Genomic DNA, 27,692 nt, shown 5'->3' with positions numbered 1-27,692 from the left:
GTCGCTCAACCGATTTTGATGATTACTTCGACATAATTGTAGAGGATATTTGTCTCTATATTTCGTCCTATTTTCGCGAAATTTCGCGAGGCGCGAATTTTTCGCGGATTATCGCGGGTCGCGACTTTTCTCGCAAATTTTCCCGGGATGCGATTTTTTGCAGATTTTCTCGGAATGCAAATTTTTTTTTTTGCAGATTTTCGCGGAACGCGAATTTTTCGCAGATTTTTTCGGGACGCGTATTTTTTTCGCAGAGTTTCGCGGCACGGGTATTTTTCGGATTTTGTCGGGACGCAATTTTTTTTCGTGGATTTTCACGGAAAGCGTACTTTCCGGGGATTTTCGCGGGATGAAAATTTTTCGCGGACTTTCACGGAACGCGTACTTTTTCGCGGATTTTCACGGGACGCGTACTTTTACGCGGATTTTTCGGGACGCAAATTTTTTCACGAAACGCGTACTTTTTCACGGACTTTCGCATGTCGTGACTTTTTCTCGCAGATTTTCCCGAAATGCGAATTTTTTCGCAGATTTTTTCGTGATGCGTATTTTTCGTGGGCATTGAGTACCTTCGCGGATTCTCACGGGTCTCTGACAGAGGCCTCTAAACGGATGTAAAGTTTGATGCCTCTATCTCTCATAGTTTCCGAGATAATCGATTGCTCATCCAATTTTCCTTATTAAAAACGATAATAAGTTACATAAAGTTTAGGGATTATTAAACGAAATTTGTATGAATTTTGTATAAATATCGTTCGAATTTTGCCAGAATCCAAATTTACTGGGTTTTTTTTTGTGCTTAAAAACACGCAAAGCTGAATCATGAAACGGATAAAATAATCCATAAAATACGTACAGCTTAATAATAAAATAATTAAGATAATACTTAAGACACGCACAGCTTAATTTATCGCGCATAGTATTAGACAATGGGATATTATAGCCTGTTTTAGATGGAATATTGAGGAAACCACTCTCTATTCGAAGTATATACTTCCCTTCCTCTTCATTGAAATATTTATCAGCCTAATAGAAACAATTTTTCTACAATTTATACGCAATGTAAAATTTTCAATTGCTGGCTAATTTTTAAGTTGCGGAAAATGATGCATTTCTTAAGAATTATCGCCGTTTTGATGTTTGCGTGTTTTTAAGAACATTCTTAACATTGTGCCTTCTTGACATAAATCCATCAACATAAATAAATGTTAAATAAGTTTAAAAAAAAAAAAAAGAAATGTTTTACCTTTTCGCCCACAAAGGGCAGAGACCATGTGAACACATCCATAAAATTGGGAAGCCAATAAGGATGAGGTGAGCAATTGAACTGTCGAATATTCATTACATTATTTTCGTATTTGAGTACAGCTGCCTGCAAAACAAACAAAAACAAAAGGAAAATGTATCAATTGATATATCCAATTATGATATCTCCATAATCCTTCCTTTTCTTACCTTATTGTTGTAGACATCCAAATAGTTTGGTGCTGAGAATATTGTGATTAGAGATGGAAAACCCGTTGTTTGGCTCTTCCTGTACATTCGATAACTATTTCGCGAAAGAAAAAGAAAATACCATTAAAAAGAAAAAAGATTGAAGAAAGGAGAAAAGAGAAAAGTCTCACCCAGCATCCTGAGCCTCATGTGCCCTTATAATGGACAATAGATTGTTATTTTGCAGGAAGTCACAGCACGCAGCGTAGCTGTAGAAATAAGAGCAACCTCTCACGGAATTGTGAGAATAGAATTCGCAACTTTTCTCATTTCCAAAATCTTCCAATGGATCTGACCACAGTAGATCACACATTGGACCAAATGCCGGTGGTTCCTTGAATCTATCCAACTTCCTAATGTCATCGAGATCATGTATTTCTGGTGATAGTCCACCGTGGACACAGAGAAATTGCTGATTCATTAGTGCTGCCAATGGTAGGCAATCGAAAGCCTCCATGCACGCATCGTAAACGCGCTCAGAGTATTTTATTTTGCCTTTATTTGAAAAAGAAGAATTAGAAAGAAGAAGAAGAAAAAAAAACAATTATTTTTCAATTTATATTCCGAGAAATCCTTAAGGAATGAGGAATGCAAGATGAATAAAAAACAAATAACAAAGTAAGGTGGGCCAGACCGTATTGGTGATGACTAGAGCTGGCCAAAATATATATTTGCATGTTTTTTATTAAGCGTTCTCAGGCCCGATTTGACCCTTTATCTTCACGAATTAGGCTCTTGTGGTTCTAATAAACCCTATTTAAAAATGCATATTTTGACATATTTCATGTTTATTTGCATATTTGCATTTTTGCATATTTTTTTTTGCATATTTCCGAATTTTGTTTAAAAAAAAAATGTTTTTTCTTCTAAAATAAAAACCAATATAATTTCTATACTGCAAAAAAACATTCAAAGTTTGGAATCCAGTTATATAAAAATATCCTTTTACACTACTTGATGCTAATATCACCCCCATTGACAAATCGGTCGAAAATCGTTTTGTTTTTTTTTTTTTTTTAAATATTTCTTAAGAATGTGTTACTTCATCTACAAAATGCATATCTCACATTGAATATTACAACGGCGGATCTTGGTTTTGGTCAATTTTGAGATATTGCTGTATTCTGATAGTAAATTTATTAAATATTCATTATATTTAATAATCTCAACAACTTTGTTAGAAAGATTTTTCATAATTTTGAGTATTTGTCAAGCTTGCAGAACAAAAATAGCATAAAAGTGGCGTATAATTAATTCCCTGGGTGTTTTTAGTGTTACAATGGCGTTATCTGAGGAATCATACGCCACTATTCCACTGACCATGAGTCCTACGCCACTGTATCACTAAACGGCATTCATTTTTTTGACATTTCGAGGAATAAACAGTGACAACATAACCTAGTTCGCTCGTGCAGTGGATTGTTTTGTAGAGAGAAATTGCAAGATTCTGTGAGAAATATTACAGTTTATTTATGTCTAATCATTAAAAAATATGTCATTATTGAATAAAATGATGTATATCGTAAAATTTTCAGATTAAAGGTTGAAAAGCTGAATAATTACAAAGACACGTGAACCTTTTCTATTCCTGACTAAGAATAAATGGATTCGCCGGAAAAAAAATAAAAGAACCTGTGCTTAAACCACAAAAGAGACCATCTAACAGGGACAACTGGGAGCAAAACGAACGTAAGAAGAAAAGAAACAGTGGACAGGAGTATGTTACTCGTCGAGGAAAGATTGTGCCAACTAAGAAATTGCTGCCATCATGTTCAGGGTGCCACTTAAAATGCAATGACAAAATATCCGAAGACACTCGTCAGAAGTTGTTTTGTTGACTTTTGGGGATTAGGAAATCTCCAAAACCAGAGGCAGTACGTTTATAAACTCCTGGATATTGTAAGGAAGCAGAATAACAAATCAAAAAGCTTCATCCGATACACTTTAGTCATAAAAGATGCGATTTTTCGGGTCTGTCGAACGTTTTTCTTGAACACCTTTTGCATCACTGAAAGATTCGTTCGAACAATTGTTGCAAAATCTGAAGATGGAAAATTGGAAGGTGAGCGAAGGGGTTTAAAAAAATCTAACAGTTTGGATCTGGACATTTCTAAGGCAATTTATGATTTCATCAAAGACATTCCACGAATGGAATCTCATTATTTACGGGCTCAAACAACACGTGAATTTATTGACTGATTGGCTGATTTGCATCGTGATTTCAATACACAACAGCAGGAGAAGGATGCTCAGACTGTTGGATACGCGTCTTTCAGAAACGTTTTTCTGACGAAGTTTAACATTTCTTTCTTCACTCCTAAAAAAAGATCAATGCAATACTTGCGAGAATTACTGTAACGCACAGGGAGAAGAAAAAGAAAATCTTCGAACAAAATACGAAGAGCACATTCGCGACAAGGAGGAAATGAGAAAATTAAAGGAGAATGATAAGATGCTGGGCTCAGGCTGGAGAAGTTATAGCGGCGTGTTTCGATTTACAAGCAACTCTCCCTACTCCTTGCGGAGAAATCAATGCTTTTTATTATAAATCTAGGCTGTCTACTTTCAACTTCACGGTCTTTGATTTGGGATCAAAGATTGGGCACTGCTACGTTTGGCACGAGGGAGATGGTGGCAGAGGATCCAACGAAATTGGGAGCTGCCTTTGGAATTTTCTATCAGATCATGCTGTCGGCAAACCTATACGATTTTACGCAGATAACTGCCCCGGCCAAAATAAAAATAGGTATATTCTGGCCATGATGTTATATGCAATAAGGATAATGAATATACCCGAAATTACAATCAACTTCCTCACAGTCGGTCCAGAGGAACCACCACTAAAGGAAAAAGTCGTTTTTCTGCTTTTGTAGTGGTAGTCGCCAGCATTTGAAAAAAACGTCGCCGAGATTGCTTTTTAAAGTCGATTTGTGAAGCTCTATTAAAAATATTTCAATAAAAATTGGTGTAAACATCAAGAAAATAGTTTTTAGAGTTAGTTTTGTGACATAGAATTGGTTAAAAGGCGTGATTTGATAGTAAAAATAGGGTAAATATGGGTCGCCTAGCGACTTTTGCAGCATTTCATAATTCGTAGAAAATTATAAAAATGCCGTAGAATATCGGTGATTTATGAATTAGAAAAGAAAATTGGAGAGTTTTGGAAGCATTTGTAACTATTTATTTTTTGAATAGTTCGTGGAAAATCCTCAGGAAAATGTCTTGAAAAAGTGCTTGCTTTGCTCGAAGAAATCCACCAAGACGGTTCAATTGTCAAATAGAAGATGGCGGACCTCCCTTTAGGACATTTCTCTTGATGTTTTTCACGTAATTTTGCACGGAAGTAAGTGAATTTCCGCAGTAAGTTCATTACAAATTATTAAAGAATTGGCCAGTGAAGAGATTTGTGAGAAAATTCTGTGATTTTTCCTGTTTTTTTTCTTGTGTTTTTTAGTGTGAAAATTGCCCTGCAAAAAGAGCATGCAACTACATTTTTCATTTGTTTTGGGGCTCTTGGGGGTTTTTCTTAATCATCCTGGCATTCTAACTTCTCTGGAGGGGGCCCTAGAAGTACTAGGTAGCCTCCCAGACAATTCGTGTGCTGTTTCGAAGCCCTCCGGACACTGAAATTCATTCCATTAGATCACCATAAGTGTCACTCGAAAAAATCCTTTTTATCCTTCTAGAAAATGGATGAATCTCACATCCCTTACATTGTAATGATTCTAGATTAGTTTCTTTTTCTATGTAAAGGAAGAAAAGAATAAAAATATTATAAGAAACATTAAAATTTTTCCATTTTGTATTAGTGTTCGTTAACCCGTTGTCTTTTGGTCTCAAAAAAACACGCAAGTTTTACAAATTTATCACAATTATCGCATTTTTTATATTTATTAGACCTCTTGCAAAAAAACTAGGCAAGAAAAATTCCTCAATAATAATTAAAATTCTTAAAAACATTAAAAAATAAATGCAATATCAGCCACTTTTTTTAGTGTTGCCAGATTCGAATGCAAAAAAGACTTTTTCCTTTAGTAGTGGTTCCTCTGGTCGGTCACACCCAAAATGAGGGTGACCTGATGCACAGCTTGATTGAAAAACAAAAAAAAAGGGGTGGCAAAGCGTCCGAGGCTTTGCGAGCTGCTCGAACTCCCGAGAAAGAGCTCTGCCTTATATACCTTTTCGCAAGCATTCTGATGTATAGAAAATTATTGTCGAATTAAATTTGACTATAAATCACCACAAAACCATCTTGAAGTTGAAAATTGTTCAAGAAGAGGGCTTCACAAAATCATTAATCTTTTAATTAATTAATTGAACAAATCGGGTGAAAATTAAGCTTCAACCTTGAATAATTCAAGATGGCGATTTTTCCGGTGATAGGTGTCTAAGGACGAAATGTTCAGCTGGACTACCTCCATAACATATCCAAAAATGAAGGAAATCGTCAGGGCCAATTTTTTTTTTAAATTAGAAAAACCTCATTTTTTGCCTATTTTTGGGGGATAGGGAGCGTACGAAGGGGGAGGGGGTAAAACCAAAGAGATTACTTTCGAGATAATGTCATTTGAGGTGGGGTCACCGAAGACCGGAAGTTGATATCTCTTACCGTTTAAATTTTATATGGGTCAAAAGACTGAAAATTGCGAAAAACAGTATTTTTTAAAATATGACTATTACCGTTACTTTCCCGATAGATCACCGGTTGTGACCGATGTAGTCGGGTTCAGAATTGAAAGATCTTTCAAAAATGTCCAAATTTGTCCAAATCCGTTGAAAATTAGGCCCTCTAGGGTAGTTGACCTTTGACCTTGAATAATTCAAGATGGCAATTTTTCCGGTGATAGGTGTCTAAGGACGAAATGTTCAGCTGGACTACCTCCATAACATATCCAAAAATGAAGGAAATCGTCAGGGCCAATTATTTTTAAAATTAGAAAAACAAAATTTTTTGCCTATTTTTGGGGGATAGGGAGCGCATGAAGGGGTGGGGGGTAATTTGGGTAAGTTAGTTCGATAGAATGTATTGACATTGTGGGGGGTCACCGAAGACCGGAAGTCAATATCTCTTACCGTTTAGCAGCTAGAATTTTGCAAAGTTGAAAAAAAAAGTCGATTGTGAAAACTGCTCTCTCTTGGAGTTCGAGCAGTTAAAAGAACATTAAAATCAGGTCCCATATACGTCCCGGATCAGTGGATATCGGTAATTACAGCTGCTAAAAAAAAAACTGGAGAACCTTTTAAAATTAACGAGTGCGACTGGAGTTATTTTTTTGATTTAAAGAAGCTTGCTTCCCATATTGGACTGGAAAAAACACAGATGAAAAACACAAAAAAGCAAAAAGTTCCTTGGACAAAAATTTCAGCTCTAAGGGTTGAGAAAGAGCGACCGGATAGATTTCTGTACAAGTATCGTGTAAATGCAGAGTATGAAGAAGTGATTGTTGTAAATGAAGAAAATGTTTTGATGGAAAAGGTTTACAATGGACCAGGGCCGGATTTAGAAATGTGGAGGCCCAATGCCCATTTGTGGGGGCCCTGAAAACTTTTACGTTTTTCAACAGATCCATTGCTTTAAAATTTTATACAATATAATGCTTTCCATTCTACAGGTAAATTTAAGCCTCTAATGTCCAATTTTTAAAAATGCAAAAAAACAGTAGTATCATAATTTTTTCCAGGCTCATTAGGGTCCAATAAACTCAAAAAATACCATCCGTATCTTATTATCTCTTTTAGATTAGGCGCTAGGTGCGAAAATATAAAAAATTTTTGAAACCCTTTTCGCTTCTCAAATTTACATTTAATTTTTTCATTTTTTTTTTTAATTAAAATTTATAAAGTCGAACGACATATCTTTGAGAAAAAAATAAATTTATTTTAGTCAGATTACTTTAAATCGGTATTTTTCTTAAAATTATAAATGCGATTTTTTACACAAAAAAAATTTTTTTTTCCTGTCACACAAAACTGGGGATAACAACTAAACGAAGAGTCAAAATAAATTTAAACTTTCAGTAAGACTATTACCAAGGATATTATAACACTTTTAAGTAAATAAAACCTTTATTGTCGTTGTAAATATTATTTTTGTGATGCTACCCTGGAGTGACTCTTAGGGCCCATTTATAGCTATGTAAAACACCGGTGTAATACCGAGAAAACAGTATAATTAATCAATTTTTTGCCTATCAATTAGACAAGTTCAGTGAAATTATATCATTGAAATTTTGAGTGATTCGAACTCTGATTCAATTTATTTAAATAAATTTAACAGGTGGATACAAAAAAAAAAAACGCAAAACAAGAAATTTTACTAAATTCTCAGACTCGAAAGCACAATAATTTTTTCCATAAGTTAGACCAATAAAGAACTTTTAAAATTTGGGTAAATTATGCGAAGCTACTTTTGGGATTGAGCACATTGTTTTATTTTGTTTTTTCTTATTGTTAGTCAATTTTTTACGATTCTTAATAAAATTGAACTTGTCCATTATGCCTTCGCAGCTCAAGTCTCTCGAAAATATCTGTTTCTGAACTCAACAAGACTAGTCCGGAGAGTCGATTATTGCTCATGGTGGTCCGAAGACGATTTTTCACAATCTTCGCGCCTAATATTCGAATGTTAACGAATTCATCATGTGCACAGAACAGATACATTTGTGGAGGCCTCAATATGAAAAAGGAAACAAAATGTTGCAAAAGGAATATTTTAAATAAATAAATGACTCTGTGAGGACTCCGTAGGTGGACAGCAAACGCAAAGTATAGTAGAAAAATACAATAATGATTTTAACCCTCTAACGGGTAAGACCGCCTCCAGACGGTCTTCAAAAAAATCACATTTACAACTACAACAAAGTTTTTATTTATTTAAAAGTGCTATAGTGTCCTTGGTAATAGTCTTATAAACATCTCTTGAAAGTTTGAACTCATTTTGACTCTTCGTTTTGTTGCTATTCCCAGTTTTGTGTGACACGGTCAGAGAAAAAGCAACAAAAAATATTTGTGCAAAAAAATTCATTTCCAATTTCCATAAAAATACCAATTTAAAGTTATCTGACTAAAATAAATTTATTTTTTACTGAAAGATATGTCATTCTACTTTGTATGTTGTATTTAAAAAAAAATTGAAAAAATTAAAAATGTGAATTTTAGAACCAAAAAGAGTTTCAAAAAATTTTTATATTTTCTCACCTAGCGCCAAAACTAAAAGAGATACTGAAGAATGGATGTTTTTTCGACTTCATTGGATCATAATTATCTTAGAAAACATTGTTTTAGAACTTTTTTTCGCATATTAAAGAAAACACCGTTAGAGGGTTAAGTGGGTCCTCAGCACCAAAAAATGAAACGCAAAGTAGTAGAAAAATGCTTAATAAATAAAATAAATAATTTTGAGTGGAGGCCTCAGCACAAAAAAAAAGGAAACATTTTCCAAAGTGCAAGCAACTTCAACCTTTTTCATATTGTTGGACATTAAATGCTCTTATAAGCTAATAGCAATTTAATTTGCAATTTTTATCGTTATAATTTTTATTTTGAGACCATTGTGACCATAGTAAGCATTTTAAATGTGGAGGCCCGGTTCCTTGGCCTCAAGGAACCCACCTAAATCCGGCACTGCCTATACCTAAGGGTAAAACATGAGCTAAGAAAGATTTTCCAAAAAATCACTGTGTCCTTGGAAAATCACCTCAAATTCGCATCTATCGAAAATGTTTACATGTGCCCCAGTCACCCCTATATATTTAAGAATAAAAAATCATTTTTTCAACAAATTAAGACAGACATGTTTTTTTTTTTTACTCAAGAGACTGTAAGTTAGAAAAAAAATATCTGAAGGAAATCTTTTTAAAAGTATTTCGAATAATTTTAATACGGAATTTTAAAATCTCTTATTGTTAGGTTATATTTTTAAGTAAGTTCATCTATTTAAATTTTATTTCAACATGCAAATAATAATTTTATATATAAAATTTAAAATTTTTAATATATAAAGTAAATTATACTCTAAGAAAATTAATTCTTTTGCAAATTATTTTCAAGAATGAAAAATTTTACCACATTTTTTTTTTTTTTAATTCAAGACAATCAAATATTGCATTTTATTTATTTTTTAAGTTATTCTATAACCTAATATTTTTATATTATCATTTTTAAACGTTTTTAAAAAGCTGCAGATATTCTACTTATAGAGCTGAGAGTATTGAAAGAGAGAGGTGGCAAAATTACGTTATTTGCACGTAAATTTTCTTACAATCACTTACGTAATATTTTGAGAACAAAAAAAACCGACGAAAAAATTATGTTATTATAACACAGAAAGTCTAACGTTAATTAGTTTATGTAGCCAAAACGTTATATATAGGTCATAGGCTTTCCTCGGCTCTTTGCAACTTAAAGTAACTTGAGTGACATGCAACTAACGTTTCTTTTACCTCATTTTTGCACTACAGTAAAATTTTGCCACTTGGATAATTAATCCTTAGCCTAGGAATTAATTAATGTTTTCAAAATTATTCAATTCTTATTTTTCTATTACACTGAACGGAATGAGAGTTAAAATTTGTTAAAAATTGTTTATTTTTGGAGATAAAAAGAGATTATTTACGAAATAAACAAAAATTTCAATTAATTGCGTCTAAAAAGGAGATAAAATTAACAAAAATTGTTTTTTTTACCAACTAAAAAACAACAATAAACTATTTCTAACAATAATTTGTTCGTTTTCTCTTTTTAACAACATTTCAACAAATTTTAAACATTTTTTGTTGAAATAAGTTTTAATTTTGACATTTCTTCTCAGTCAATTGGATTATGAAGTTGAAGAATGCCAAGTGAGTTGCGCGTGTGTTAATAAAATAAAATTAAAAAAAAAAACAAGTGTTAAACGCAAATTTGCTAATTTTTTTATGGGTTAGGTCTGTGACGATCCAAATTTGATGGCTCTGTGCCTCAAGTTTGGAGCACCAGAGGAATACGGAACCTTGAAAGGTATTTTTCAACTTCCATAACCTCATTCTCCCTCTTTTCTTATTTCTCAACTTTTTTCTTCAATTTATAGATCATGGAATCACCTCAAACAATATCTGCGACCTTGAGGAAACGGATATCAATGAAACCCTTCCTCCTGGGGCCGTAAAAATGATATTCCGTCGAGAATGGCGTCAATACGTGCAGTCCGGGAAAGAAGTACGCCAGTATAAACCAAAACGAGGAGACACTTGAGTGTCCTCCTGGACTGTAGCATGGAGTGTCCTCCTGGACTTAAGCATAAAACGGTTCATTGTTCATTTTCCTGAAGCATGAAACGGCTTGTTAAACAGTTTCTGCTTGAGCTGTGCGTATTTTAGCAAGATCTTTACCATTTTATGCTTAAGCTGTGCGAGTATTATATACAATCTTAACCATTTTATACTAAAGTTGTGTAGTTGTGTACGCGAGGATCCAAAACGAGGAAACACTCGAGTGTCCTCCTGGACTGTTATATCGATTCATGATATTTTAAAATGACCAGAAGGAATTTCCCTTAAAGAATACCATGAGAGAAATGGTAAACTGGATAAGAATAGGAGGAAGGGACTCATTAACCTAATTCTAGACCACGCAAATAGCCGGCTAGGTGTGTTTCTGTCTTACCGATCCATTAAAATTCTCTCTTAGGATATTTGTGTGGTATTTCCTGGCTGTACTGTGCGTAACTACAAATTTTTTCGAGGATAATATGCATGATTTTTATAAAGGAGTTGTTCACTGTGATCTGTGTAGTGCGCTGTCATATTTAATTACGGAAAGAAATATTTTACAATCGACCAATTAAATGCGGCAAAAAGGAAATTTAAATATGATAGCGAATATTATTCTAATTCAACTGTAATTACAAGGAAGCACTTGGAAAAAGAAAAACTAAAAATATTTGCATCTGAATCGGCAACTTTTGTACGAATTATTACACTGCTGATAGCTTCATTAGTTTCATCTAATGATCCTGTGTGGAAATTTATAAAAATTTTGCAGAAAATAGTTATGATTCTTTCAAAATTTTCAGTCAGTGAAAATGAAATTGTCCAAGTGAATAATCTCGTTTCTCGTCACAATAAACTTATATCAAAAACTTTAAAAAAAAGAAATTAAAGCCGAAGTATCACTACTTAGCACACTATGCTCACATAATAAAATTGAATCAGATGATTATGAGTCTCTCATGCTGAGCTATGGATTTGACTCTTTGGTTAATTCTCCCACTAGAGTTACTGAGCGTGGCTCATCTTGTATAGACTATATTTGGGCACGAAATAGAAGATCCAATGATTTTTTAAATAGGGCAGAAGTTGTACATTTGAATATCTCTGATCATTCACTGGTTTCTCTTTCTGTTGAGACTAGTGTTGCTGTTTCTGGGGGTTCTGTGCGTGGTGAGGATGGGAGAAAGGTTAATTATAGGACATTGAACGGGTGTCTGAGGCTTGAGTCTTGGCGGGAGGTGTATGAGGAAGAGAATCCGTCTAAAGCGTTTGACAAATTTCTTGAAAAATTCCAGTCACACGTAAATGAAAATAGTAGTAACTATAGCCGACATGGATCTCTAGTGCCTAGACACCCTTGGATCACCCCTCAAACTTGTGACTTGATAAAGCGTAAAAATGCTATTTTAAATAGGAGCAAGAGAGATCCCTCTAATCTGAGATTGGCTAATTATGCAAAGAAGCTGGTTAAGTCCGTTAGGAGGACTGTGAAGGATCAAAGAAATGCTTATTATTCGGAAAGGTTTGACAAGTCTCGGGGTAATTTAAAGAAAACATAGGATGTTGTGAAGGAGCTGTCGGGCGATATTGATACGAAAAATAAAATAGATTCAATTCTTGACAATGGCGGTATGATTCTTACAGACACTGCTGAGATTGCTGAGGAGTTTAATAAATACTTCTTAGATGTTCCCCGAATGGTTGCGGATCAGATTGAGCGCCCTGCTGATCAATATATGATTCGATCCTCTGTTGCGGAGTCTTTTTTTCTCTCCCCCGTCTCGGCTATGGAGGTCTACAGAGTTATTTTTTCTTTGAAGGCTTCCTCATCCAATGGTTTTGATGGCATTAGTTGCTCTGTCTTGAGAGCTGTTGCTTGGAATGTAGTAGACATTTTGAGTTACCTAGTTAATTGGTCATTTCGTTTGGGTGTCTTCCCTGATGCGTTGAAAAAGGCGGTTGTGGTCCCTATCTATAAGAAGGGGGATAAGCAACTAAAGGAAAACTATCGCCCGATTTCATTGTTGTCAATATTTTCCAAAGTCTTTGAAAAGCTAATGAAGAATCGTCTGGTTGTTTTTCTTTGTAGGCACAGTTTTCTTGGGGACTTTCAGTATGGTTTCAGGGAGGGGCGGGGCTGTGAGCAGGCTCTGGAGGTTTTTCTCGGCAGAGTGTCTGGTGATCTCAATGAGGGTAAGAGCGTAGCGGCGCTCTTTCTCGATATATGTAAGGCATTCGACACGGTCGACCATGGTCTGCTTTTGAGAAAGTTAAATGCTCTTGGTGTTCGAGGCCTGGCAGGAGAGTGGTTTTCTTCTTATCTCTCCCGGAGGCAGCAGTGCGTGAGGGTGGGCTCCGAGAGGAGCTCTTTCTTGTACGTAGAATCTGGTGTGCCGCAAGGGTCCATACTTGGACCTATCTTATTTATAATCTACTTAAATGATATACACACTGTGGGTCGGCGTGATATCCCCACTGCCTACGCAGATGATTTAGCCATAACGTACTCAGGATCCAACATGGAAAATGTTATTGGAGATATGAATCGTGATTTGATCATTCTTAAGTGGTGGTTTGATCATCATTCTATGTTGATGAGTCAGAAGTCAAGATTCATGGTTTTTTTCTCTGAGAGGAACGCCTGACGCTCCTGCTCCGGTGCTTCACTCCCGTGACTGTGGTTCGCGTAGTGGAGAGTGCGGTGAAACTTGTTTAGTTCTTGAAAGAGCCTCTGTTTTTAGATATTTGGGCCTTAACTTGGATCAGGCCCTTAGTTGGCGGGCTCACATTGAAATGTTGCGCTCTCATCTCAAATTATCAATGAGGTACTGCTACAGGTTGAGGGAGGTTTCTCCGAGAAGTGTCATGGCATCATTTTATTTCGCTATGGTTCAATCGCGCTTACAATATGGTCTCCCTTTCTGGGGAGCTACTTATTCCTCACACTTACATAGAGTTAATGCGGCACAGAGGGTGATCCTCCGCATAATGTCATTTCGCGGGAGATTTGAAAGTGCTGCGCCCCTCTTCTGCGGTTGGCGGATAATGACTCTCAGGGCTCTCTACGTTTACAGGTCTATGAGACTGTTTTATAATATGTGTGGTGAGAGAATAGTAAGAATACGTAATCAGCGCCCTCAGCATGATGTCCGTTTCACAGAATTTTTTTCTGTCCCAAGACCCAGAAAGCAGTTTTATAAACATTGCTTTGATTACTGCGCCCCGAGATTGGCTAATACTTTAACTACGGTTTTTAGAAATAATTCATTTTCATATGAAGAATTGAGATCATACTTATTTACTTTGGATAATGATAGGATTTTGGCCTTATATTCATAGTGTAGTGTAAGCACCTATCTGCCAGTACTTGACCGCTTAGTCGGTTGTCTGGACCTGAGGGTATTTTTTTTTTGTTCGGATTGCATGTGGTTCTTTCCTTGTTTATCTCTTTTTTTTTCTTTGTTCCTTCTGATTTTGTCTGTTTCCCTATATCTCTTTGACAACAATTGACTCATTTGGGGGACTTCGCTGTGCGGGAGGTCAAACGAATGTCAGGTTGAGGGAAATTATAGTGAAACCTCTAAAGAGAGTAACTCAGATGCCAAAGGCACAAATTTGAGTAAAGCTACGTAATGTATGATGAAGGCCTGGGAAAATGTTGAGGCATTACATTGAGTTAGGTTAAATTAAATTAAACTAAATTATCAAATCTTGCGCATTTCAACCATTCACTTTGATATTATTTCGTTTTTTTGACTAGTTTTTACTATTTTTTTTTTGGGTTGTTGTCTAGGGGTTGCAGCTTTTCAGCTGTAGAATGGAATTGAGAAAGGAGATTCGCGCCGTGCCTGCACTTTTAAGTGCCCTGGTTCGGATGGGGGTGGTCCTTGTGGGTGCGGTACGCTGAGCATGCAATGGTGCTCAATGTCCCGGTCCGTGGTCCCGTGCTGGGATGGGATCTCTCTCTCCCGGCTTCACCGGTCTCTCTCTTCCCTTTGGATGTAAATTTCGGCTCAGGCCTGCGACAACCAGGCAAAGCAAGATTGTATCCCGGACTCGCCCTCTTTCGGCGTGGGCGGTGTTGGCGCGGCGCGTTTCTCTAAGTATCTGCCATCTTGTGGCTGCTTTGCGGTGACACGACACACTCGATTGAGAACATTAATTCTGTTTGATTTTCTGTCTTTTTAATGTATGTGTCATTTTTATCTCTACAATACATGAAATATTGCCCTTTACTTTAATGCGACAATATTCTGTTCATTAATGGGCATTTTGCCCAAATGGCTGACAGCTCCTAGGAGCTAGCCATTTTTTTCTCAATGTTTTTTGTTGGATTTGCGTTTATTCAGAGCAGCATTTGTACTGTCTTTTTTTTTTTAATTTTTTGCTGTTTTGTAAATTTAAACTTAAAGAATATCCATCCTAAGGATGTTTGGCATATACAACCTGAGAAGGAGTTTTCCACCGTTTTCACTCCGGAGTAGGTTGGTAATCAACACTCAGACGGCGGTGGCCGCAGAAAGACATTTGCAATGTATCGCAATCCCCAAAAGCATTGATGACAATAAATATCTATCTATCTATCTATCTATCTATCTAATTAAGCAAAGCGAACCACTCAGACCAATTGCATGTCAAAGATTCGAAGAAAAACACAAGGATAAATATTATGCGAAAAGTAAAACGTCTCGAAAAAATATATGTCACTTTCTCTGGTAATTAAAGCTTCTTTGCAAATATCTGACATGTTCTTTAATCCAAATTGTAACGAAGATTTAAAGAAAACTGAACTAATTGGAAACTCCATTATTTTGAATTAAAATGATCTTGCAAAGAAAACCTGGTATGAACATTAAGCACGGAAATAAATCATTAGAAATTTTCGAAAAGGTAAAGTACTACGGCAAGACTTTTTCTTGAAAAACTTATAAAAATCGGTACCTCATATTTCAAAATCAAATGTTCCAAACTGAATTAAAATTTGACAGACACCGAAACCATTATTATGTTGGTAGGAAGATTAATAATGAAATTTGTCAAATGATTTCAAACTTCCCAAAAAAAAAAATGTAAAATTTATAATGTAAATGGAAGGAAATATATTCAGTAAGATTGAAAATGATTCTTTTATTATAAAATAAAATTAATTTAAAATTAAGAGACAATCAATCAATTAAAAAATTGATAAATTTAATTACATTGTAACAATATTTAACAACAATTTGATTAATTTTTGATATCTAAGATTTAAACAACTTTGGAGATTAAAATTAAACAAAACGCAACAATTATGTTGTTTAACCCCAAAATAGCAACTTTTTTTTTAATCACTGTATGGAAATTACCAAACTTTTAACAATTTTTTAATCTCCTTTTCCGTTCAGTGTACAAATGTTTGACAAATGTGAATTGTCAATACTGTATCAGTCGAGTAAAAAATATCTACGTTACTGGGAATATCGATTTGGCCCACCTTATACTTAGAAACAATCTTGTTGGGTATATGGGGATATCAAAATTGATATACTTACATTCTTGCTTAAAGGTGAAATATTCGGTTAGATGACGACACTCATGATTGCCACGTAGTAAATAGAGGGAATTGCAGTAGCACCGCTTCAGAGCCCACAAATACAGAACGCATTCTATGCTGAAATAACCCCGATCGACATAATCACCCAAAAATAGATATTTAGTACTTGATGGTGGTCCACCAACTTCAAATAACTTCATAAGATCATAGAATTGCCCATGGATATCTCCACAAACTGTTACTGGTGCCTCAATATCAATCATCGTCTTTTCGGCTTTAAGCAAATCAGCGCCCTCTTGGATGATCCGAAGGGCAGCCGCCTCCTCAATTCTACCCTCAAGTATAAAATGTTGCTTCAACACTTCTGGCTGTGGCTTTCCTGTACGCTGATCAAATACCTCAGCAACTGTCAACTTGTGACTTGGTGGAAACAGAACAGCTGACAAAATTCAAACAAAAAGAACCTTCCATTACATTTTTTTTTTCTTCTTAATTTCCTCCGAATCCATCCGGTCGAATTGACCAAATGAGCACTTTTTGGAAAGGTCTTGAACCGGACAACACAAAACAAAAAGAAAAATAAAAGAACTACTCACTGTCGATCACTCGTTCCGTGGTAGATGTTTTAGTTGGTGTTGTTTTGGGTAGCGGCGCTGCCGTCTGCGCTGGTGTTTGACTATTGGACATTTCTGCGGGTTTTATTTGTCCCAGGAGACACAGAGATTAACAAACAAAACAAAAAAACCGCACCCCCCTCAAATTAAAAAAAAAAAAAAACAACCAACACCAAACTAATCACTTCTCTATCACACCCCAAAAAATGAACTTTTAGCAATATTCTTCTTTTTTTTTTCTTTCTTTCTTTCTTTTATTTTATTTTATTTGAGCTATTTCCCTATCTACGATGATTTTCCCCTTAGAACACTTCTCCTTCTGTATCTCGCGCAACTGAAAATAAAAAAAAAAAACAGAGGAAAAAATCATATTTTAGAATTTAGAAAAATTTTGCAATAATACTGTGAAGTGCGCTAATCTAGGCGCTTTGCCATGTCGATCATTATAACTACGCTAACTGGATAAAATCCACAAAAAATAATATTTTTATCCATTAAATATAAGTGAATGTAATCGACTCATGTCAAACTTGTGCCAAGGTTGGTTCTTCACTAAAAAAAAATTTCCAGGAGTGATATTTTCGCTAATTGAAATTAGCGATTACTGGTTGATTGAAAACATTTATTAGGGTAAATTAAGCTAATTCAAAACCTGCTCCAAATGGAAATTTTTCTCTATTTCAAATGGAAATGTCATTGTTTTCATAATAAATACAGTACTAAATTGCTATATTTATATATATTTTTTACCACAGTTTCACTATTTAGTTAATTTTGCTCCAAATAAAGCGAAAATTCATATATATTCACACATGTTCATTTGTTAATTTTTCAGAAAAATTAAAAGTGTACCTTTTCACCATTGAATTTTTCATAGATCAATCATGTTTTCCAATGAAAATTCCAATAAAGTGACTGTTGTTTATTCGTTCTGTTTAACCCTCTAACGGGTAAGACCGCCTCAGGGCGGTCATTCTATAAATCGCATTTATAGCGATAGCATAACTTAATTGAAGTTAAAATATCTACAGTGTCGTCAGTTATAGTCTTACGAACATTTTTTTTTTGTAAAGGTTTGAGCTTATTTTAACCTTTAGTTTGGTTGCTATCGTCAGTTTTGTGTGACAGGTCGGAGAAAAAGGTGCAAAATTTCTTGTGCAACATTTGTCATTTTAATGTGCAAAAAAAAAATGATTTAAAGTGATCCGACTGTAGTAAGAATTTAGTTTCCTAAAAGCTGAGTTATTCTACACAGTAAAAACAAAATGATTTTTTCTAGTTGAATTCCTGATATTAAACCAATAATCGTAGTAATTTTAGAAGAAAAAGTTGAAATTTCAAGCGATTATTGCTGTAAAATTCAACTTACACTTGAAAATTAAACTATCAGTTGAATATTTAACTTTAGTTGAATATTCAACTGAAAGTTGAAATTTTCATCTGATTATTGTTGCAATTTTAAACTTTGAGTTGAACTTTTCAACGATTATCGTTGTAAAATTCAATCTTTACTTGAATTTTCAACCAATTATAGTTGTAATGAACATGTGGTGGCGTTATAAGTTCATGAAAATGTCTTTGTGCAAACAAGTGCAAGTAGCTGCTGGCAATTTCAACATTTTTTGACTGTTTTACGGGTTTTACGGTAAGCTTTTGATCATTTTACTAAATCCAGGGACACAGGAAGTCAGATAGATTTCCTGGATTGTGAAAAATTCACGAAAATTCTATTAAACGTTGGAATACATTCGACATCGATCAGCTCCACGCATAGAAATCTGAATCTGACTGTCTGAGCTCCCAAAATAAACAAAAGCCAAGCAAAAGAAAACTCTTGTGCTCCAAACGTATCTCCCTTAATCCTCAAAATGGGCTCAGGGAGCAAAATTAGCGAAAAAAAATTGTTTTTGCCCATTAGAGTAAAGAGCGCAAAGCATTCAAGCTTTGCGAAATGCTCGCACTTTTGTCTTAGATTCTGTACTCCTAAAGTAATTTTTCAAAATTTAGCTATATTAATAAAAATTTTTAGTAATACAATTTATTCTGAAAAGTTTTCTCAAACTTAATCACTTCACAGAGTATTTCCATTGTATAATTTTTTACTGGTCGAAATCAAAGGGAAATAAATAAATAAATATAAATTTAGTTCTATTCAACTTGAAATCAAAATTCACATATCTTTCTTTCTTAAATATTTTGGATATATCTGAATGGCTAAATCTATAGTAATGAAATTAAATTTTTGACCAAATTTAATGTTTTGCTAATCAAATTTGTTTTTTACCGGTCTTTGTTTTTTGCCACTTATGAATTAATTCAATCTGTAGTAAGTTAGTATGTATCAAACAATCAAACCATCATCTAAAATGAAAATATTCACGGAAATATCTATTTCGTTAGTCGAGAATTCTGCAAATCTAGAACGCTGTATCATCCATTTTTTTAAATGATTTTAGATATAGAATATAGTTATAGTTTCTTTCTTTTAAAATCTGTTTTGATCTTAATATTTACAGACGGGGACTGAAGACCGATATTAAACGTATTAAACCTCCAGAGGGAATGCTATTCATACATATATTAGGTAAGTTTACACAGTAAAAATTTTAGAAGCATTGTGGTTGTAGAGATACAAGTACAGTAGAGTCTCGCTATAGTCCATATTTGGTTTCAAATTTGACACTTGGGTCGCACTATAGTCCATGTAATTTTTTAAAATTATCAACGATTTTTAGTATTCAAATTGCTCGACGACTTCCACTTTCTTTGCGATTGTGGTACTTGTCCTTGCTCTCTTCATTGTGGATCACAATTATCACAACTACTTAATAAAGTTTGCCAAAAATATTAAAATAATAATGCATGTTGCATACTAAAAAACATAACCTAACTTAAAATCAGTGTTTTGAAAGCAACGGTCGATAAATTGTGGACTATAGAGCGATGGCCTATAGCGAGACTCTACTGTACTGTCGTTTTTTGAGTTGATTTAAATTTGTGTTTAATTTTTTTGTGTAGGTAGGGGAGACCATGGTACAATTAGCCAGAAGTAAAATTAGACAATGAATTTTTAGCGTTTTCCTTAAAATGTACATTGAGCAAAAAGTATTTTTTAATAAAAGTGAAAACACATTCCTATAGGGTAAACTTTGGAAACTTTGGAAACACTTAAGAAAAAGTTGAATTTCAAGTGCATTTTTAAGCCGAATAAATATTTTTTTTTTCAATTTCTTTTCATCATGAGATTCTTTGTGAAATATTCTAAAAGAATTTTAATAGTTTTTATTAAAATTTCGACCAATTGGAAAATTCAATTAATTTAAAAAACACATTTTGTAAAGACGGTTTTACATAACCAATACAGTAGAGTCTCGCTATAGTCCATATTTGGTTCCAGATTTGACACTTGGGTCGCACTATAGTCCATGTCTTTTTTTAAAATTATCAACGACTTTTAGTATTGAAATTGCTCGACGGCTTCCACTTTCCTTGCGATTGTGGTATTTGTTCTCACTCTCTTCATTATGGATCACAATTATCACAACTACTCAATTAAGTTTGCCAAAAATATTAAAATAATTATGACAAAATTTCATGTCGCGTACTAAAAAAACATAACTTAATTAAAATCAGTGTTTTGAAATCAACGGTCGATAAATTGTGGACTATAGAGCGATGGCCTATAGCGAGACTACTGTATCCTAATTCTTTTTGAAACATAAAAACCTTAGACACACCTTATCATTTTTTTTCACAAATAATGCGCGAAGAAAAACCTTAATTTTCTGGCTAAAATTACCCCAGTCTTATTTAAAATTGAGAGTGCTTTTGCAACTTAAGCGACTTCACTTTTAATCATGGAACTTTGCTTTATAAGAATCGTAAAAGAATTGTAATAGTATGGCACTGTAATTTTAAAAATTTTCACGTAACTCCAAACGCAAACATAAATTTTCCTAATAATATGCTAATATTACTTAAAATAAAATAGTAATTTTAAGACTTATGACTACATTGCTTGTAATATTACACAACTTTTCCCAAACCTAACTTTTATATTTACAAATTTTATTCTTTTTTAGACAAGGACAATGCATTGTCTACCCACGGGCCACTGATCCATACAAGATGCTTTGGGAGGCGCTTTCAGTGGTTATTACGTCGCGTCATGCAACTAATTAAAAAAATTACTGTGATAAAACAAAGCAAATAAAAAAATATATTCTAAATTTTATTTAATTTTGTTTTATTTATGATTTATAGAAAAGAAATAAACCAAAAGAAAATTCAACCAAAAAAAAAAAAAATTCAGCTAAGAAAAATCAACTAAATTGATTCAACTAAGCAAAATTAAACAGAAAAAAAATTCAGTCCACTAAATTCAACTTTAGAAATTTTAAACTAAAAATTTTCAACTTAGAAAAAATTCAACGGGTTGAATTCAACTAGAAAAATTCAGCGAAAATTACTACGAAAATCGATGCTCTCCCATTACACGCGATAATCGTAGTAATTATTTTTTACTGTGTACACAGTAAAAACAAGATGAATTTTTCTAGTTGAATTCCTTATAACACATCTTGTCTGGAAAGTCTGGAATGTAGAAAAAATCTACAGAAAATCGGCAGAATATCTACAGAAATTCGTCAGAGATTCGTCAGAAAATCTGCCGAAATATTCTGACGAATTTTTTCCCAAGCCCAAATAAAATTCGTAAGAATATCTACAGAATTTATCTGCAGATATTCTGTAGAGGTGTAGATTTTCTCTACAGAAATCTTAAAGATATCTGCAGATATTATTTGACGGGTTGGGTCCTTTAATCCTTTTTCTTCTTTTTTTTTAAGAACCGCGAAACATTTGAATTATCTGTCTCTCTCACTCATTCTCTTGTCATTTCATCTGTCATTCATGCGATTGTGGTTATTTTGCCTGGGATTGAGAGGGAAAAGTTATTGTGACACCAATTTATGGGCAATACTGTAGGAAATGATAAAATGATGTCTTTTTGCTGTGTACTCCTCTTATGTTTCCTGCTATTTTCAGGATATTTATCTTGTTTGTAGTTTTGGGGGCTTTTTGGTGCATCGAACAGGTGGACAAAATGACAATTGCTGTCAAATTTTAATGACAAACAGAGCACTGTAGATGGCGTTGGGTGTCAAAGGAGATCCCTCTCTAGCCTAAACGCACAAATGGCGTATGAGAGAGTGAGAGAGGGAGATAAAGTAAAATGGGGGGACGCACCCCATTGCAAAAGAATCCAAAAAGAGAACAACAAAAAAAAAGATTACAGATAGAGCAACATAGTGACAAGAGAGGACAAGGAATTCATAAAGAGAAAAAAATAAATAAATTAATTCCTCAACTCACCTTTTTCTGTGGCTATTTTGCGTTCTTTTCTCCTGAATTCTTTGGGTGCGCTATGGCAGATTATTTTTCTCTCTTCTTCTTCTTCTTCCCAAATAAAAACAAACGGTAAAAAAAATTTATTTAGCAGATGGCACTGGAAATTCTTGCTTTTTACCACTCTGTCTCACTCTTTCTATCTCTATCTCTCTTTCTCTGTCGCTCAACTTTTAGGGCGCGCGCTTTGCCTGATCCCGGGGCCAAAGAGAGAAAAAAAATATATATCGAACTATATACACAGCACACTAATGCAAAAATTTCTTCGGTTCTTCTCTCAAAAAAATTCGAGAAAAGCGACAAAAAAAAAACGTCCCAGCAAAATCTTGCCTTTTCTCTCTCTCTCTCTATTTCTCTCTCCCTCTTTCTCTGTCACACACAAGAGACCAAAGACGCGATGGTACCCCCGCAGAAGTCTCACACAACACACACAAAAAGAGAATTTTCTCTCACGAGCGCCTCACTCACTCACACACTTCAACAGGGCCCCCAAAGCACTTGCCCTTCTATCCCACGGATTTCCTCTATTTTTTTTCTTCTGTTGCTTTACTATCTTCTCGTTTTTTTTTTTTTTTTGGTATTCCCACACACGTTTACTATTTTCCTTCTCGACAGAATTCCTCGGTTATTTTTTTCTTTCGTTTTTTTTTCTTTTTCTTTTCGTCGTCTTCTTCTTTTTGACAAATCCACACACAGTCCACCCTCGAGTCGCCCGCAACACAGCGCAAGGTTAACGGTTCAACCACAGAAGCAGACACGACTGACATCATATACATCCATCTCACTCTAACGCACAGCTGGGGCTATGGTGGAGTAAGTGAGATGGTCAGACAGAGCAAAATACGAAGGAGGGCCCGAAGAGAGACGAATGTCAAATTTTTGATAGCATCCAACTGGCATGCCAGTTGGAGCTATCAAAATTTTTGACATCCCAGTTGGACATGCGAATCACATTTGCCCAGCTGACGGCAAATACATACGACTCGGCTGACACCACGTACAGAGTTTCTCAGCGTACTGGAAACTGACTGAGCACATGGTCAGGGGTGAAATGATAACTCTCTCGAATTGTCCCATCGCTAGTGTCGAGTGCATGGGCGTACCCAGCTAGGGGCAGGGGGGAGGCAGCTGCCCCCCCTAGAAGCGTCAAAAAAATTCAAAAACAAATGAAAAGTAAAAAAATATGTGTTCACCAAAAAAAATTAAATTTGGTCAGTAAAAAAATCCAAATCTTTCCAAAAAATGGGCCTAATTTTTCAATTCATAGAGATCGAAACTTTCATGAAAATTCTACTGCTTTTAAAGTTATAAATAATTTAGTCAATTCTCAAATTTGATGTTTTACTGCATATGTACAGTGTAAATACAAAAATAGAAACTCAAAAACCATTAAAAGTCCAATAGAGTGAGGGCAGGGCAAGGCTGTTGCCCGTTCTGTACTTCATACAAAAATTTAAAAAAGTTAAGCGTTTTTTAGTACTAACAATTTACCATATAATATGTTATTGAGAAGAAAGCAAGTTTCTCAAAATGATTCTACCAATCATTTTTTTATAATCTTCTCCTTAATGGCCTATACACTTTGGGAAGAGTTTTTGTCAAAAATTGCATTTTTGATAGAATTTTAACGTTTCCACCGTTTCCACCTATAGAAGTGCAGAAAATTTCCTCCAAAAAAAAAAGCATTTTTTTATGAAAATTGCTCCCAATGTGTAGAGGCCTTAAGATATTTTAGAAACTTGACGTGATGGACCTCAAGTTTCTTCGGGAGATATGTTTAAAAAAAAAAAAAGCACCCACGACTCCGACAGTTTATTTGAAGCCATCAAATGAAGTTAGAGGTAAAATTTAAGAAAAGCTGAGGTCGTACATTGACTTTGAACTTTGATCGGTTGAGAGGTTATGTGGGTCAAAAAGGCTGAAAATTGCATATTTTCAAGCTCCTAGGCATACAGAAGCATAACATTTAAACCATATTTTTTTGACATTTTATTAAAAAAAAAAATAAAAATGAAAATTCGGCCGTTAGGACCTGATTGTCGGAAACGAATATTGAAAAAAAAACTCACTTTTCTTTAGTAACGATTACTTAGAGTAGATTTATCTGACCCCAGAAACCAATTATTTTCTGTTAGTAGATGAGTTAAACTCGTACTTGAACTTGAGGACTTATTGGGTTTTTGGGAAAATTTAATACAAAAATATGATTTTCGGCGTATTTTGCACCACATTTTGTCTTGCAAAAGAAATGGTTATCAAAGCAACAAAAAATCCTTCGGTCAAGTTAGTTTAACTCATCGTCTAATAGGAAATAATTTGTTTTTTTTGACGTTGGATTATTCTATTCTAACTAATAGCGACTATCAAAAAGTAAGTTTATTTCAAAAAGACGTTTCCAAAAATAAGGTGCCAATTTCCAAGGACTAAAATTTTAAAATATTTGGAAAATGAAGTCCAAATATTATATTTTTACATATACTTAAGAGCTTTAATTGAAATAATTTTATCACGTTGACAAAAATGAAAGAAAACATGCTGTTTTTAGGCTGCGTGATCCATGTAACCCCTTAAGGGGTTACGTAGGTCAAACTGACTAAAAACAGCACATTTTTCTGTAATATTTTCACATCATAAGCTTTTAAGCTTTCAAGCTTTTAGGTATATAAAAGTACAATTTAAAGTACATTTTCTGAAATTTTCTTTTAAAAATGCAGCTGTAGGATCTGATTTTCGGAATTCGGAGACTTTTGAAAAAAAAAACTTTTCGATGGACAAGATTTCTTGAAATAAATTAATCCGAAATCCAAAAACAAAATATTTCCTGTTAGCTAATGAGTCGGACCAGTCCTTGATCATCATCATCATTGTCATTTTCAACAGCATATTCCTTATTGAAGTTGCGTCTTAGAACGAATTCCATTTCTGAAGTATTTTACACCATGTTTCGTTTTATAGAATAAGTTATGATCAAATAAGCACGAAATCCTTCGTTCAAAGACTAGTTTAATTCATCACCTAACAGGAAATTTAACGTTTTTAATATCAGAAAACATAGCTCAATGGCTGAATTTTGAAAATTTTTAAATTAAAATTCAGAAAATATAGTTTAAGTCTTGTTCTTTTTATTCCTAAGAACTTGAATTAATTTTTTTATTATGCTGGAAAAGAAATTTGGAAAAAATATTCTATTTTTTAGTCTTCTTGACAATCGTAACTCTTTAAATAAATTTTCATTAAATAAAAATATCAAAGATAGAAATTCTTAGAAGCATATCAATAATTCTCTAAAGACTGATTAGTCCCTTTTTGTCTTGAAGGGTATCACGAAACGAAATGTTAAATGTTAAATGCTCACCGTCACCGCCAAAGCCTAACCGTATTTCGTTAATTTACGCATTTTCATTGTAATTCTTACGAAAATTCTCAATTACCTTACCTTATCTCATACTTGGTGACACTAGGTGAAAATAATATGAGAAAACTGAAGAAATAAAACGAACATGCGATAAACGGTGAGCGAAAAACTTTACGAAAAACTGTAGCAAAAAATCCTACAGATTTTTTTCACCGTTTATCGCATTTTCGTTTTATTTATTCAATTTTCTTATACTATTTTCACCTAGTGCCACCGAGTATGAGATAAGGTAATACGGTAATTGAAAATTTGCGCAAGAATTGTAATGAAAATGCGTAAATCAACGAAATACGTTGAGCATTTTACTGTCAATGTGATTCTGCCCTAAATATGAACTAACGGATGCATCCTTGCTGTAGTTATTTGGTAAAAAGTAGCGAATAACTTCTAAAAATTAATTTTATTTGTGGCCAATAATATGGGAGACAATACACTCGTGCGAGGAACACTGATGATCGTTTCTTAAGAATACCTACAATTTGGGCATAGGCTAATCTATGGTAAAAAGTAGGACAATCTCATTTTTATAGATATATACTTTTTATTCCATTTTGTTTTACGTTTTTTTTTTCAAAATAAAAATTATGTACCCCCCCCCCCCCCCCGCCAACAAAATTTGAGACTTAGCCCCCCCCTAACTGAAATCCTGGGTACGCCCTTGGTCGAGTGTCGATTATGGGCGATCGAGATGATGACTTACATTTTTTGTCGCTACTGTCGATAATTCTCGCCACTAATTTATCGACACCTCTAGATCTGTCGATTTGTACCCTTGACCGTGTAAACAGACGGAATTTCCACGGGAATTCCCACGAGCAAATGGTAAATTTGCTATACAAGCGCCCTCTGCAAAAGTGCACGAAACTGCCCGAATGTCTTGAAATATTTTGAATTTCAAATGGAAATTTTCCGTTGGAGGGTGAAATATTCAATTTTCTAAAATGGAAAAAAGCTATCTCGCTCGAGATAGCTTTTTGCTTCCGGAGAATTCCGAAAATTTAATTTGGAGTGTTTTTAAGCAAATAATATATGAAAAAACATGTAAAATCTCCTGTAGTGATCAAAACATTGACTTTAAAAGCAAATTTGAAATCGAATAATAATACTATAATAATTTTGAAAGGATTAGTGTTTCTGGATTAAATTAAATATTCATCAATAACATTTCAGAAGAGGTTTAAATGATTGGAAAGGCAGATTCAAAATTTATCTTTTTCAATAAATCGCATTATTGAAAAATGTAAAGAATATAATAATTTAGATAAGAAAATACAAAGAATAATAAGAACTGTCGAAGTTGACTGATGAAAGTTACAGCCAGAAACCATATTAAACTGCCTTTTCGGATATAAAATATTACTTCAATATTTTTTATTGTTTACTTTTTTTTTGGAAATAAAATTTTAAAATATTTTACAGTCTTCTTGTTTTTTAAAACAATTTGTATTCAATTATTATACAATTAACTAATTTTTGTAAACATCTCTGTTCCGAATGAATTGACTGCTTGGTCACCCAGGGATATTTTATACATTTTCTTCCAACACTTTATAAAATTTTAAATTATCAGCACTACAATTAAACGAAAATTAATCAATAGGTCCTATCAGCAAAGATATCCAAAGCCTGTCGTTGATTTATCCACTTTAATTGGGGGTTTTTGACAAGATATTTACGCTATAACAACATTTCTAATCATTTCTCGAGAAATTTTAAAAGATTTTCCATGAAATGTATTAATAGATAATATTACTAATATCCTTGTGGTATAATAAAGCCACTTTAATAAAATAAAGTACGTAAAATATCTTCTAAATACACATTCCGTTATTTATATTCGGAAAAAACAAAATTTGAAATTCAAATCTTCGGAGCATTTTTGTGTTGCGCTTGAAGTCCACCAGAGGCGCATAGAGCGGATGGTAAAACTTTGACAGTTCAATATGGGAATTTCCATCCGGAATTCCCGTCCGGAATGAAAT

The 27,692-nt window shown here is 34.0% G+C and overlaps 1 protein-coding gene and 1 long non-coding RNA gene across 5 annotated transcripts in view; one reads left to right on the top strand and one right to left on the bottom strand.

The window, feature by feature from the left end:
* LOC129808801 (serine/threonine-protein phosphatase 2B catalytic subunit 2-like) overlaps positions 1–23,364 on the bottom strand; it is a 69,964-nt gene extending 46,600 nt beyond the window's left edge. For 3 of the 4 annotated variants that reach the window (XM_055858701.1, XM_055858702.1, XM_055858703.1), the window contains exons 1-6: positions 22,263–23,058; positions 16,872–17,223; positions 16,274–16,714; positions 1,626–1,989; positions 1,456–1,549; positions 1,247–1,372 (exon numbers count right to left, since the gene is read on the bottom strand). In XM_055858701.1, the coding sequence (XP_055714676.1) occupies positions 1,247–1,372; positions 1,456–1,549; positions 1,626–1,989; positions 16,274–16,714; positions 16,872–16,962 (1,116 nt within the window). In that variant the 5' untranslated portion in view covers positions 16,963–17,223; positions 22,263–23,058. Of the gene's footprint in view, positions 1–1,246; positions 1,373–1,455; positions 1,550–1,625; positions 1,990–16,273; positions 16,715–16,871; positions 17,224–22,262 lie in introns of all 4 variants that reach the window. The other variant, XM_055858700.1, reaches the window with a different exon arrangement.
* Positions 20,040–22,028, top strand: LOC129808811 (uncharacterized). The gene is made up of 2 exons (XR_008752462.1): positions 20,040–21,871; positions 21,936–22,028. It is a non-coding gene; the product is annotated as an uncharacterized LOC129808811 (long non-coding RNA).
* Positions 23,365–27,692: the final 4,328 nt, after the last annotated feature.

The sequence above is a fragment of the Phlebotomus papatasi genome, chromosome 5 (assembly GCF_024763615.1).
Source record: "Phlebotomus papatasi isolate M1 chromosome 5, Ppap_2.1, whole genome shotgun sequence".
Lineage (NCBI taxonomy): Eukaryota > Metazoa > Arthropoda > Insecta > Diptera > Psychodidae > Phlebotomus > Phlebotomus papatasi.
The sequence above is the reverse complement of the archived record's forward strand: the minus strand, read 5'-3'. Positions and strand labels throughout refer to the sequence as shown.